The following is a 14,867-nucleotide window of genomic DNA, read 5'->3' on the forward strand; positions in this document are numbered from 1 at the left end:
CAAAAGTTATTCTGTTTTAAAATTGTTAATGGTTTCTGTATATGTATGTTTTGCCTAGGCAATAAGCTAGAATCTTCTTTCTGGTAGGTTTTATTTTTTGTTTTCTTCAAAAGAGTTCAAAACCATGCCTTGCACATTGTCAATTCTCAACAAATGTTTGTTAATTGACTGAGTGGATGAAGATCTGTTTTTATTTGCACAGGATAAAATTTACGTTTCTCAGAACTTGTTCTTATTTTCCATATGTAAAAGAGAAAACAAAAGAGTACATGCATAAAACATAAACATATTTTATATTTAAGTAAGTAGATAAACAGTTAGATAGATAAGGCTTTGAAATGTATTATCCAGTTGCTTCCTTTTTTAAGTGTCAAAGGCAGGAAATAATTGACTCTCAGGCTAATGTACCCTTCAGAGTTTGGTAAGACCCAAAATGAACTTATACAAAATGATCATTGGTATTGCTCAAAGAGACGGCAGGAAGTGTCAGGAGAAAAGGTGAGATTATTGTAGTGGCTTTGGAAATAAAGGATGATTTCTCTCTGGCTCCAAACATCTGAACATAGAACATAAACCTTTTTTTATTTCATGCAGTTTTAAGTTTCTGGAAATTTTCCCAATTAAACTGAGTGCATTTCATTCCAATGTTGCTTTGGGTTGCTGTTGTATTTTTAGGGTCAATATTTAAGAAAACATTCATTAAATACTTAGTCTGTTTATTTACTATTTACTTTTGTAAATAGTTCAAATTCACTATGTAAGGGACTGAAAAGTAGAATTTTTAACTCAAGTGCCCTGACTGTATCCACGCTTCCCCATTTTCTGCACTGAAGGAACATCATAGCACTAACTTATATTCAGATTCATACATCTGCCCTCAATTATACATAAGGTTTTTTTTGCTCCTTCTCTTTCAATATTTTCTATCAAGAAGGGATATTTTGAGTTTTCCAGTTTTCATATAACTCTTAATTCTAAAGAAAACTTGAAGGAAAAAAAATCACTAAATTTCTAATTATATTTTAAGCACTTTCTAAAAAGAATGTTTTGGCCAAATTCCCGTGATAAGGAGAATTACAAGATCAGACAATTAGGGAAAATAGTTACTGAAACATTTTGCTCCAAGTGCTACAATGCTCTCAATCTGTCATTGAAAAATGGATGAATACATTCAAAGAGTCCAGGGAACAGTTAAATAAAAGAAAGAAAATTTTGTTGCTGCATCGGGTAAGAACACAAAGACCAAGGGCAAACTTAGTATGGTTATTTTGACGATATCAAGTAATTTCACAGGAATGGTGGAAACCAGCAGTTCTCTAACACCAACAAAGTAAAAAAAAAATAAAAATAAAAACTTGGTCTAAATTTTAGAAAAGATTTATAGAGAGGACTGAGATGTAGACTCTCTTTCTTTGGGGGATTCATGAGAAAAGATAGAAGTCTAGCTTTCAGAAAGGGATTAAGTACATTTCCTGCCTTGAATTAGGAGATGCATTGAATAAATCCTTTCTGGCACTGGGAATTTCAGAAGTCTCTCACTTATAAACCAAATGTCTTTCTAAGGTTCTTTTCAAAGTCAGTCATTGGAGTACACATGATGGATGTATACTCATAGAATCCGTAAATGCACACGGATTCTGTGTAATATCGTCCCTAAACTACTCTGTTAGGGTTGTTTTTTGTACATAAGTTCTCATTCTTTCCAGAATGGAGGGTGACATTTTTTGAATCTTGAATTTCTTGGAACATCTTGTAAATAACTCAGAAAGTTTACAGAGTTTGTGACTCTGCTTCCTACAGTGTGGCTTTCCCTGAATTTTTCTATGAAAAGGACTTAAATCGTGTTCCAGGGCATCATCAACACTGCCCACCTTCCAGAAACTCTGACTATTATCTGTCCTTCATCCTTAGAATTATACCTTGGGTGTAGAACCAGATTGAACTCTCACAAAACACTGTGGACTTTCAAAGTATTGTTTCAATAATTCTTACATGCTGCTAAGTCGCTTCAGTCATGTCCGACTCTGTGTGACCCCATGGACTGCAGCCTACCAGGCTCCTCCGTCCATGGGATTTTCCAGGCAAGAGTACTGGAGTGGGTTGCCATTGCCTTCTCCTAATTCTTACATAGTACCAAGTATTTTTACATAGTTTACTTCATTTAATTCTTACAGTATTCATATGAACTATGACTATTTTAGATATGAGAAAATTAAGTCTTGGAAGAACTTATTATTGTGACTGAAAAGTGGAATTTTTAACTCCAGCATCCTGTGTCCAAGAGTCTCAGTTTTCTGCACTGAAGTAGCATCACACCACTCATTCAGATTCATATATCTGTCCTTAGAATACTTTATTACTGCTATTTTTTGTAATTGTCCAATACTTCAAATATTTTTCAATCCCAACACCAAATCTTCTGTAATGAGCAATTCTGTTTACTACTCATCATTTAAGTTTAAATGTCAGTTGACAAACCCTACACAAATTGTCCCATGTAAACAATCCCTTTCACTTTAGGTAACTAGCATTTGCAATATTATTTATAATAAAAAGTGTCTTCTGTGTTTCGAGACACAGGAGAGGTGGGCTTGATCCCTGGGTTGGGAAGATCCCCTGGAGGAGGAAATGGCAACCCACTCCTTATTCTTGCCTGAAAAATCCAATGGAGAGAGGAGCCTGCTGGGCTACAGTCCATGGGATTGTGAGGTGGACATGACTGAGCAACTGGAAACCCACGCACGTGTTTGGTGAGAGTGATTACCCAGGAGTTATTTTATCCACGCTGACCTTGGAATCTACAAACACCTGTTAATTCACTATGTCCTACATATCTAACTCTATTGAAAGGAGCAGAAGGGAGGTTTCTAGACCTATAGCAGTACTGATGGGGAACAAAGGAGGATTAACTCAACATAGCTTTCTCTCTCTCTAGATTCTCTGAAACAGGTAAGAATAATTCTTATAATTTGTGTGCTGTCCATTTATCAAATCATCAACCCAACCATTTTACTTACATATTGAAATGCTCAGCAAAGATCAAGTTGGTAGAGGTACCAGTGATTGTTGTCAGTCCACCAATGGTAGAAGAATAAGCAATGCATAAACACATAAGTTTGCACATCATGTGGTCCTTCTTTGTTCGATATTTGTTTCCAGAATTTGTGCCTGAATTCTGTTCAACAATAAAATGTACCATGAGAAGAGCTCTATTTGTGGTCATAAGAAGCAGTCATAGCATTTGTTATGGACTGAATATGTATGACCATCCCACCCCCAATTCATATGTTAAAGCCCTCACGCCCAATATGATGGTATTTGGAGACTGGGACTTTGGAAAGTAATGGGGTTAGAGGAGATCATCACGGTGGGGCCCTGGCATGATGGGATCAAAGTTCTTACAAGAGGAGACACCCAAGAGCTCGATTTCTCTCTTTCTTTCTGCCATGTGAGACCACAGAGAGAAGGCAGCTGTCTGCAACCTAAGGAGACAGCTCTCATCAGACACTAATCCTGCTGGTTTCTTGATCTTGGATTTTCAGGTTCTAAACCTGGGAGAAACAAATTCCTGTTGTTTAAGTCACCCAGTCTATGACATTTTGTCAGAGCAGCCCAGTAATGCAGCATTTATCTTTCCATCAACAGAAATGTTAACAAGAAAAATTCTTCCTAAATCTCTTTTGGGAGTGTCTCTCTACTTTGGCACCTTAACTGGTCCTCTCCAGAGGATACCACTACTTCTGAAATTGAATGTTTTCAACCCCTTATACTTCAGCATTGAGAGATGGAGTCAGTGTCCTCTTTGTTCCCCACCTTCTTCCAGAACATTAATTTCCTACTGACATGAGAATAAATCAATTTTTCTTTAAGCTCATGTCATTTGGCTATCTCTTTCCCTGCCCATTCTTTTGAATAGGATGTTCTGATCTTCTGATCACCCACTGCTATCAATTAAAATGACATTCCCATCTGGCCCACAAGACTCCTCCATCCTGAAAATCCTGTCAAGCATCTGGATAACTGGATGATCTTTATGAATACCCCTCAGAGATCCCAGCCTTACAGATGTTTTTTAAAAATCTCATTTCCAGAGACCTTCAATCTGCTCTTCCTCAGTCACCCTGTGCTCTAATTCCTGGACAATACATCTTCCAATGACTCCATCTGAAAAAAATCACTATTTCTAATTTTTTTTAAGGATAGAACTTAAGGTGTAAGACAAAAGCAACTTCATTCCTTCTCTCACATGTGGCCCATTTAACACACTCTCTTGGTCTGATTGTTGCTATCCAGATTGTTGAAATCTGGAATAGAATCTATAACTTTTTGGGTCACTTCATTTAGTCAAGAGTTTTCAGTCATGTTTAGCAAAAAAAAGCAACCTCATTTCATTAGTTGGAATGAAGAATCCTCTATTTGATTACAAAAAGTCCATTTTCACTGTCAAACTACACAAAAGTATTGCCTATATTCACCTGCTCCATTTCTTTAACCTTTCTAATCTGGCTTCTTTCTCTTCAGTCAATGTGCACTTGCTATGATTTTTCATAACCTCCATATTACAAACTCAGTAGCTATTGTTCATCCCCAGGTTTGCAGACTTCTGCTGTGCGTGCACACTAAGTCACTTCAGTCATGTCTGACTCTTTGCAACACCGTGGACTGTAGCTCACGAAGCTCCTCTGTCCAGGGGATTCTCCAGGCAAGAATACTGGAATGGATAGCCGTTTTCTTCTCCAGGGGATCTTGCAGACCCAGGGGTCGAACCTGTGTCTCTTACGTCTCCTGCATTGGTAGGCGGGTTCTTTACTACTAGCGCCACCTGGCAAGTCCCTGGAGACTTCTCAGCAGCACCTAAAATAGTTGATGACTCCTTCTCTCTGGAGAACTCTTCTTTGGGCTCTGTGACATTTCAGTCTTCTGGTTTTTCTTCATCTCTGCCTGTTCCTCTGTCTCCCTTGCCTGTTCATTCTCCTTGATGCGTCCTTAAAACTGGAGCTTCCTGGGCTTCCCTGGTGGTTCAGTGGTAAGGAATCTGCCCACCAATGGAGGAGACTAGAGTTTGATCCCTGATCCAGGAGGATCGCACATGCCTCGGGGCAACTCAGCCCACTGGCCACAACTATTGAGCCTGTTGCTGTAGAGCCCGGGAACTGCAACTATGGACCCATGTGCTGCAACTACTGAAGCTCGGTGCCTCGAGCCTGTGCTCTGCAATAGAAGAAGCCTCTGCAAAAAGAATCCTGTGTAACGCAATGAAGAGGAGCCCCCACTCACTGCAACTAGAGAAAGACCCTCGCAGCAACAAAGACCAGCACAACCAAAAACAAACAAAAAAACCCTGGAGTTTCCTGAAACCCTGTCACAGGTGCTTGCTTGTCTCTTCTCACAGTAAGATTTCTCCTTAGGGATTTTCATACATTTCACTGGTTTAATGAAAGAGAAAATCACACCACCTAACTTGTTTTCAGCCAGGCTTCTCCTTTTACCTATGAATCCGACAGACTGTCCAATATAATTTGAATGTCTCAGATAAAACTCCAATCCCCAAATATTCAAAACCGAACTCATTCTTTCCTTCCTCAAATCCTCTTCTTCAGGATCATCTACAGAAGATAATAGCATTACCACCCCCATGATTACAAACACTTAGAGTGTGCTGAGTATACAAAAACACTGCTTTAAGTTAAAATCAAATGAATGCTTTAATTCACATTTTTCTGACAACATAATGAGAGTGGTACTACCATTATCTGACTTTATGTATGGAGATGTGAAGCACAGAGAGGCTGAGCGGCTTGCTTATGGTCACAGAGCCTGGAAATGGCAGACTTAAGTTTGGAGACCATGCAGGGCTCATACCACAGCACTCTCAGCCACTATACTACATTGCTTGTCCTTAAAATTCTCCTCATTCTCATCCCACTAAATTCTATCAATCGTATCTACTGAAAAATGTCTGGACTCTGCTGGTTTTTCCCATCTCCAGTATCACTTCCTCTAAGTCATCATTATCTCTGATTTGGGTTATTGTAAGAGGAACCAGAGATCAAATTGCCAACATCCCTTGAATCACTGAAAAAGCAAGAGAATAGCAGAAAAACATCTACTTCTGCTTCATTGATTATGCCAAAGCCTTTGACTGTGTGGATCACAATAAACTGTGGAAAATTCTGAAAGAGATGGGAATACCAGACCACCTGACCTGTCTCCTGAGAAATCTGTATGCAGAAATCTGTATGAAGCAACAGTTAGAACTGGACATGATTTGGAACAGACTGGTTCCAAATAGGGAAAGGAGTATGTCAAGGCTGTATATTGTCACCCCGCTTATTTAACTTACGTGAAAAGTACATCATGAGAAATGTTGGGCTGGATGAAGCACAAGCTGGAATCAAGATTGCCAGGAGAAATACCAATAACCTCAGATATGCAGATGACACCACCCTTATGGCAGAAAACGAAGAAGAACTAAAGAGCCTCTTGATGAAAGTGAAAACGAGAGTGAAAAAGCTGGCTTAAAACTTAACATTCAGAAAACTAAGATCATGGCATCTGGTCCCATCACTTCATGGCAAATAGATGGGGAAACAATGGAAACAGTGACAGACTTTATGTTTTGGGGCTCCAAAATCACTGTGGATGGTGACTGCTGCCATGAAATTAAAAGACACTTGCTCCTTGGAAAAAAGCTATGACCAACCTAGACAGCATATTAAAGAGCAGAGACATTATTTTGCCCACAAAGGTCCATCTAGTCAAAGCTATGGTTTTTCCAGTGGTCATTTATGGATGTGAGAGTTGGCCTGCGAATAAAGCTGAACACCAAAAAATTGATGCTTTTGAACTGTGGTGTTGGAGAAGACTCTTGAGAGTCCCTTGGACTGCAAGGAGATCCAACCAGTCCATCCTAAAGGAAATCAGTCCTGACTATTCATTGGAAGGACTGATGCTGAAGCTGAAACTCCAATACTTTGGCCACCTGACGTGAAGAACTGACTCACTGGAAAAGACCCTGACGCCTGAAAGATTGAAGGTGGGAGGAGAAGCTTGAAAAGATGATACTGTAGTAAGGTGCAAAGATTGAGGACCAGAGAGACAGTAGTAGAGAGCAATGTGCAGGAAAATAGAGCTCTTAAGAAAGTCTGAGATGAGCCACTAATTAAGACAATGATTGGTACAGAAACTCTAAAAAGGAGTAGGAGAGTCCTTAGCAAGTTGATCTGCTCGAGACAGTAGTTTCAAGAGTGTTTGACCCTAATTTTAGAGTGTTTGACCCTAATCTTAAAATGATGTTGGAATAAGTCACTCTGGGTAGACAGTAAGATTCAGACCCTGAGAGTACATGTTTGCAGATTTATCTGAACTAATCACTACATTTATCTATGAGTGGAGCAGGAATTTGTGTGTGTGTGTGAGGTATCTTTTCTTTGAAATTGGGAGAGGAAAAAAAAATCCAAAGCAAAGAAGGGAGAAGCAAAGCATCTAGGGGCTGAAGCTGGAGACATTCAGGGATGAGGTGGGCAGAGGAAACCTCTTGCGCTGCTGACAAAGGACAGAGACAAGGATATATTGTGAGCAGGAAAGAGCTTACTTTATGTTTCTTGATGAGAGACGTACATGAAATTAAATGTATACAATGATGTAGTTTTTTTAAAATAAAACATTTATCCACAAATACACAAAAGAAATTATACTGAAATGAAATATATCAAGATATGAGAGTGCCTGCTACTTTCTTGATACTGTTTCTATCTTCCACAATATAAAATAATTTTTTAATATATAAAAAATCATAGAGTACAGATATTTAGAGATAATCTGGTACAAAGACCTACATTTTCAGAAGAACAAAATAAGTCTCAATGTGACATAACGGTCCCAGCAGAAATGAAGATTTCTGTGTATCTGAGTTTCCTTTCAGTGATTTCCCTTGTGTTATTTTGCCTTCCAGAACACACTTTTTATTTATGTGAGTTTTTTAATCTATACCCAAAACTTTACCTCTAATTACTTTTCATATTGCTTTCACAACAGCAACTGCAAACTAGTGTATTTTTATTCAATCCCAATTCTGTCATCATACATTTGTAGTTCCGACAATATATGACATCTTAGACCGACCTTGTGAGTATGTCTTCTACAGCTTCTTTCAAGTAACTGAAAACATTTTGTCCAGGACATGACCAAATTCAGAATCCCAAGACACCGTGAAATGGGTAGTACTCCAGGGACATTTCAGAACAGAAATCCCTCAGGTGCCGATATAACTCACTATTGCCACCTGGTGGCAGTGATTGTGGATTCTGGGGGCATGTTATACACCGACCCCAGGTGCTATCAAAATAAAGGAATCACTATGGACTATACCAGTCTCCACTGCTCTGTACAAAATAATTCAACTGGGTGAGTGTGGTATAAAAACATTACGAGTTATATTTATATTTAAATGTTTATGCAAGGCTAATTGCACAAAATATTAGTTCCTGCTAATCATTTTCTGCTTGTGAAAGTTTAAAATCTTCCAGCTCTTTTTGAGCATTTTTTGCATTTTAGGGGCTTCCCTGGTGGCTCAGATGGTTAAGCGTCTGCCTACAATGCGGGAGACCCGGGTTCGATTCGTGGGTCGGGAAGGTCCCCTGGAGAAGGAAATGGCAATCCACCCAGCACTCTTGCCTGGAAAATCCCATGGACGGAGAAACCTGATAGGCTACAGTCCATGGGGTCCCAAAGAGTCGGACACGACTGAGCGACTTTACTTTAATTTTGCATTTTAATACTATTCCTGTGGTACCATTTCTCAGTTGAAGGTATTAGAGTTAAAATTCCACTATGTTACATGATGAGAATTAAACTTTCTTTCACAGCCTCCTCCACTGAACACACTTAAGACTTTTCAAGTCTCCATCACCCTCCCATTACGGCTATCATAATTTTGCTTAGAGCAGAGTTCAGCATTCAGAATGTTGTCTAGAGATCTACTAACAACTGAGAAATCAGATGTATATATTACTTTTCTTGTTTTGTGTCCCCTGCTTACTTGATTAGTTTTCTAAGTGGATACCAGTAAATCAGCCCAAAATATTCCCTGGTTATTTAAATGTTTTCTCTGAAAAAGAAAATGATGCAACACCTAATCTACAACAAAGTGATGTGAAAATCGCTCAGTCATGTCTGACTCTTTGTGACCCCATGGACCATACAGTCCCTGGAATGCTCTAGGCCAGAATATTGAAGTGGGTAGTCCTTCCCTTCTCCAGGGCATCTTCCCAACCCGGAGACTGAACCCAGGGATTGAACCCAGGTCTCCGGCATTGCAGGCGGATATTTAATCTAGAACAATATTCTACCAATTCCATTGTCTTAGAGACATTGTCTCTTCAGGGCTTTCCTGCCTGTCCTACATCTAGTCATTTTCTTACTCTAGACCTGCAAGGAGCTATCTAGACTTAAGTCTACCCTCTTCCTTCATTGATAGTTCGACTGGGTATTGATTTCTAGGTTGAAAACAATGTTACTTAGATTTTTGAAGGCATTCTCCCCTGATTGCCTGTGAGTTTCCAGGGTTGCCCTAAAGAAGTCTTCTGTTATTCATGTTTTTTATCCAAAGGAATTGGTTTTTCTCTCTTTCTGGAAACTTTTAGGGTCTTCTCATTCACTGTATTCTGAACTCTCAATGTCCTTCCCTATGTGTATCTGTCCCATCCATCTTGCTGGTACCCAGTGTGAGCTTGTCATAAAAATTATATTTTTCCATTATGGAAGTTTTCTTGAATTTTGATAGAATCTTCTCCATTTTCTCTACTCTTTTTCTGAAACTCCTATCTTTTCTCTTCTTGCTTATTCCTTTTATACTAAAATTTCTACTTATATTTCATATCTTTACATTGTATTTAGTATTTTATAAATTTATTTCCTATTTTACTTATATACGTTCTGCTTCTTGTTCCTCTATTACAGAATGTCCTTCATATTTCATGAATGCAGATTCTTTGCTTCCCTCTCTGAATATATTAATGATAGCTTCTTTTCTTGTGTTTTCATCTTTTTGCACAGTCTGTTTCCTGCAAGTTTCTGTTTTCCTTTTCTTTGTTTAAGTCTCTCCTTTCCATGCCTGAGGCTGTCTTCAGATATCCAGGAACTTTGGTGCTTTGCTCATATGTAAAGCAGTGAAAAGCTGGCTGGAATCCTTATACATGTGCTTTGGGATTTGTTGGTAAATGTGGGCTCATATCTAGTATCATCTGATTGGGGCTTTTTTTGGAGAAAACCTAATGCTATATATTTTCATCTTTTCTCTTATACTGGCTGCATTACCCCAAGAATAACCTCCCTGGCCTCTTGCCTACTGACACGAGGAGGGAATAGGTCTGGTTACTGGGGCTAGCAGGGTGGAAGGCAGGGTTCTCACCATTCAACATATAAATGGTCAGTCGGTATCTCTGTTTTCATCATGAAATTATCCCTGATTCGGAACTGCATCAAGTTCTCCTTACCCTCTGTGTCACCTGTCTAAAGATTACACTTCTATTTGGTGGAGGAGGAACAGCTGCATTCATGGAGACTTGGGGGAGAAACTTGTATATTTAACTGTTTCTTAAACAATTTTTTAAGTACCTTCACTTTTCAACATTTTAAAAACTTTGAGGGCTACTGATAGGTAAATTAGATTGCTTATTTTCTTTCCTCACTGTTGACTAGAATTTCACTTTCATTGACTAATTGAGGCATTTCCCACCTATTCTTTAACTTTCCATGTTTCAAAGTGATTTTGCTGTCATTTTCTCACTTGACATTTTTATAATTGTGACTTCACCTTGAAAAGTCTATTCTTTTTTTAAATGAAGATTCAGGATAGAGTGAAGGTAAATGGACCTATTTAATCTGCCATCTTATTGGAAGATGCAATATTTCTCTTTTAACTTTAAAATACAAGTAAATAAATGATTCTTGACTAATAACTCTTGCACAGATTGACCTTCGTGGCTCGACAGCATCCACACTGGGGGATGATGGAGAAAACAGGGAAAGGAGAGGAAAGCTCCAGAGTGCATAGAGAGAGTGACATTAGGGCCATGTGACCCTGTTCACTCTTGACGTGTTGAGTTTATATGGTCTTGGTTAAGAGGATAACAAATTATCCTTTCTAGCTTTAATTCAACCAGTCCTTCCACAATGTGCTTCTGGCTTTAAGTGATTTCTACAGGAAGTTACTTAAAAAAACCCTAGAATGAAGACAACATAAGAAAATGTAAGAGGACATCCTTCTCCTACTCTTGATGTAAACTCTTCATGAAGATCTGGTGAGGATATAATCAGCAATAACCTGAAGGACTCAGAAGAGCTGGTAACAAATTTGAAGTTATCAGTAAGATTCCTTGAATGAGGATTTCTATCCACTATAGTTAATAAAGAATTATGATGCATAGTATGAATCAGGATATTAGTTTATACGTTAATAGTAATAGTGTAATAAATAGGTATTTAAAATTTAGCACACAAAACTGGACTTTTCATAAAAATTCTGTTTTCATCAATGCTGAAAATCAATTAAACCCATTATTTATTTTACAAAATGTTATATCCTGTTTAGTATTTAGAAGCTTCCTTTGTAATTTCTTAGTGAAGAACAAAAAACCAAAACATACATGCTATTGCAAAAAAAGATTCTGTTCTTTAATAGTGGTAAAAAATGACTGAAATAATATATAAATAACATAGCAGCACAAGACATCAGTACGTGTGTGTGTGTGTGTGTGTTTGTGCGTGCCTGTGTCTGTGTACGATTATATAAAAAGAACAAAGAACAAAAAGATAACAACTGCAAAATAATGCAGGAAAGAGAGATGGAAAGAATAAGTACTTGAAAAACAGAAATCTGGCACTAAAAATTACTCTAAACTTATAAAGTCACAGAAAGTTCAAGTGGATCAATCTTGTCAGGCAAAAATTTCTAACCTGAATAAAAATGCAAAAGCCAACAATATGCTTTTTATGAAAGAAACATCTAAAGTATAAGGACATAGAACTATTGAAACTGAAAGGACAGAAGTAATGCCAAGTAAACACTAGCTTAAAGAAAGCTAGTATTGCTATTATACTTTCGTCAGACAAACGCTGATTCCAAAATATTACCATTGATTAAAAGGGACAGGCAAAATGGTAAAAGCATTACTTAGCCAGGAATATATAAATATTCTAAACTCATAGGGATGTAATAACATAATCTTAAATTATACAAAAACCAACACTGACAGATTAGGAGACACAGACATATTCACATCATAGAGGGAGATGTCAACAAAACAGCTGCATTCATTGCTGGCTAACCAGACAAAAATTGTTAGGTCATAGACAACTTGAAAATCACAACTGGCAAACTTGATCTACAAGGCTTAGAAAATACTGCACCCAATACGTTGAAAATACGCAGTTCTTTTTAAGTAAAATGAAATATTTATCACAATTGGCCATGGCTAGTCCACAAATCTGCCTCAGCAAGTTTAGAAGAACTGATGTCATACAGACAAGCTTTTGACCACAGGGAATTTATGTTAGACACAAACAACAAAACAAGAAGTAGCTACAAACGTTTCATTTATTTCAAAATTTAAAACAGACATCTAAGCAGCCCCTGAATCAAAGACTAATATAATGGAAATCAGAAGACATAAAAAACTGAAAAATATAGAATGCAAGGAAAGCGGAAGAAATGGAAGAAAATTTGTCTCCTCAAATTTTTACTTTGGAAGAGAAGAGAAAGTTCAAACAAATAATGCAAATTTATATTTTAAAATTAGCAAAACTAAATGGAAAGATACAGTAGACAGAACAAAGTAATAAAAAGAAGAAACTAATAATGTAGAACATGAAATAGGATCAAAAGAGCCAAAAGTTGGTTCTTTGGCAGATTTATAAAATGTACACTTTTGGAAAAAATATTCCAATAGTAGAAATGAAAAGATACAAAACTAAAAATACTATAGACAGTTTCCATGTCCTGGCTATTATAAACAGTGCTGCGATGAACATTGGGGTACATGTGTCTCTTTCAATTCTGGTTTCCTCGGTGTGTATGCCCAGAAGTGGGATTGCTGGGTCATAAGGTAGTTCTATTTGCAATTTTTTAAGGAATCTCCACACTGTTCTCCATAGTGGCTGTACTAGTTTGCATTCCCACCAACAGTGTAGGAGGGTTCCCTTTTCTCCACACCCTCTCCAGCATTTATTGCTTGCAGATTTTTGGATCGCAGCCATTCTGACTGGTGTGAAGTGGTACCTCATTGTGGTTTTGATTTGCATTTCTCTAATAATGAGTGATGTTGAGCATCTTTTCATGTGTTTGTTAGCCATCCGTATGTCTTCTTTGGAGAAATGTCTATTTAGTTCTTTGGCCCATTTTTTGATAGGGTCGTTTATTTTTCTGGAGTTGAGCTGCAGAAGTTGCTTGTATATTTTTGAGATTAGTTGTTTGTCAGTTGCTAGCCAGGACATGGAAACAACCTAGATGTCCATCAGCAGATGAATGGATAAGAAAGCTGTGGTACATATACACAATGGAGTATTACTCAGCTGTTAAAAAGAATTCATTTGAATCAGTTCTGATGAGATGGATGAATCTGGAGCCGATTATACAGAGTGAAGTAAGCCAGAAAGAAAAACACCAATACAGTATACTAACACATATATATGGAATTTAGGAAGATGGCAATGACGACCCTGTATGCAAGACAGGGAAAGAGACACAGATGTGTATAACGGACTTTTGGACTCAGAGGGAGAGGGAGAGGGTGGGATGATTTGGGAGAATGACATTCTAACATGTATACTATCATGTGAATTGAATTGCCAGTCTATGTCTGACGCAGGATGCAGCATGCTTGGGGCTGGTGCATGGGGATGACCCAGAAGGATGTTATGGGGAGGGAGGTGGGAGGGGGGTTCATGTTTGGGAATGCATGTAAGAATTAAAGTTTTTAAAATTTAAAAAATAAAAAACTAAAAAACTAAAAAAAAAAAAAAAAGAATTGTCCACAAAAAAAAAATAAAAATAAAAATACTATAGAAATTAAACAGGTAATAAGAGAATATTAAAAACAACATGCAACTAAATTTGAGAGGGAATGCATAAGTTCCTAGAAAAATACAACTAAAACTCAAGGAGAAATTGAAATGTGAATAATTCTAAACCCAGGAAAGTAATGGAAGAATTGCTAAGTATATGTCTGGTATGCCTTTTGCGTTCTCCTTTCTGTTTCCCAGTAGCTGGAACAGAGAATGGATAGAGGGCAACGCGGCAGCCATCCTGAACCCTGAGGGGCCATCAAGTGCTGATGATGGCAGAGCAAGAATAGAAACAGTCAAAGCCATCATGATCGTGGAACCGTTATACCAGCCTATTTCTATCTTATTAAAACTATCATTATTTGGGGTGTTTGTTGAGATGAAGAAGTAATTAACAGAAGTGGTAATACTGAAAAGAAAACAAGAAAATGATTAACTCGAAATTCTGGAGACTGTGGCTACCTCCATAAGGGGCTGGATACGATTGTGTGAGGCAAGGAGATGGAATCAAAGAAGAGCTCATGGGGACTTTTAGAAATTGTTATGTCCTTTTTCTTAAGCTGGAGCATTGGTATAAACCATTTTATCATCTTCTTTAAATTTTTTGTTACATTCTTTAAATATGTATATATTAAAATATTTCACAATCAAGATACTTGAAAAACAATTTGGGGACAAAATAAATGTATCATTTTGTTAGGAAATATCATTGGACTATGAGAAGAAAAATATTGTTGAGAATTTTAGGAAACAAAACAAACACAGTATTAGAATAAATTCTATGGGAGGTTTATTTTATGGAG

At 37.6% G+C, this 14,867-nt stretch overlaps 1 protein-coding gene across 2 annotated transcripts in view; it reads right to left on the bottom strand.

Moving 5' to 3' along the window:
- Positions 1 to 14,867, bottom strand: part of SLC13A1 (solute carrier family 13 member 1) — a 102,082-nt gene that overhangs the window by 54,417 nt on the left and 32,798 nt on the right. For both annotated transcript variants that reach the window (XM_069588290.1, XM_069588289.1), the window contains exon 7: positions 3,018 to 3,175. In XM_069588290.1, the coding sequence (XP_069444391.1) occupies positions 3,018 to 3,175 (158 nt within the window). The remainder of the gene's footprint in view (positions 1 to 3,017; positions 3,176 to 14,867) is intronic.

The sequence above is a fragment of the Ovis canadensis genome, chromosome 4 (genome assembly GCF_042477335.2).
Source record: "Ovis canadensis isolate MfBH-ARS-UI-01 breed Bighorn chromosome 4, ARS-UI_OviCan_v2, whole genome shotgun sequence".
Taxonomy (NCBI): domain Eukaryota; kingdom Metazoa; phylum Chordata; class Mammalia; order Artiodactyla; family Bovidae; genus Ovis; species Ovis canadensis.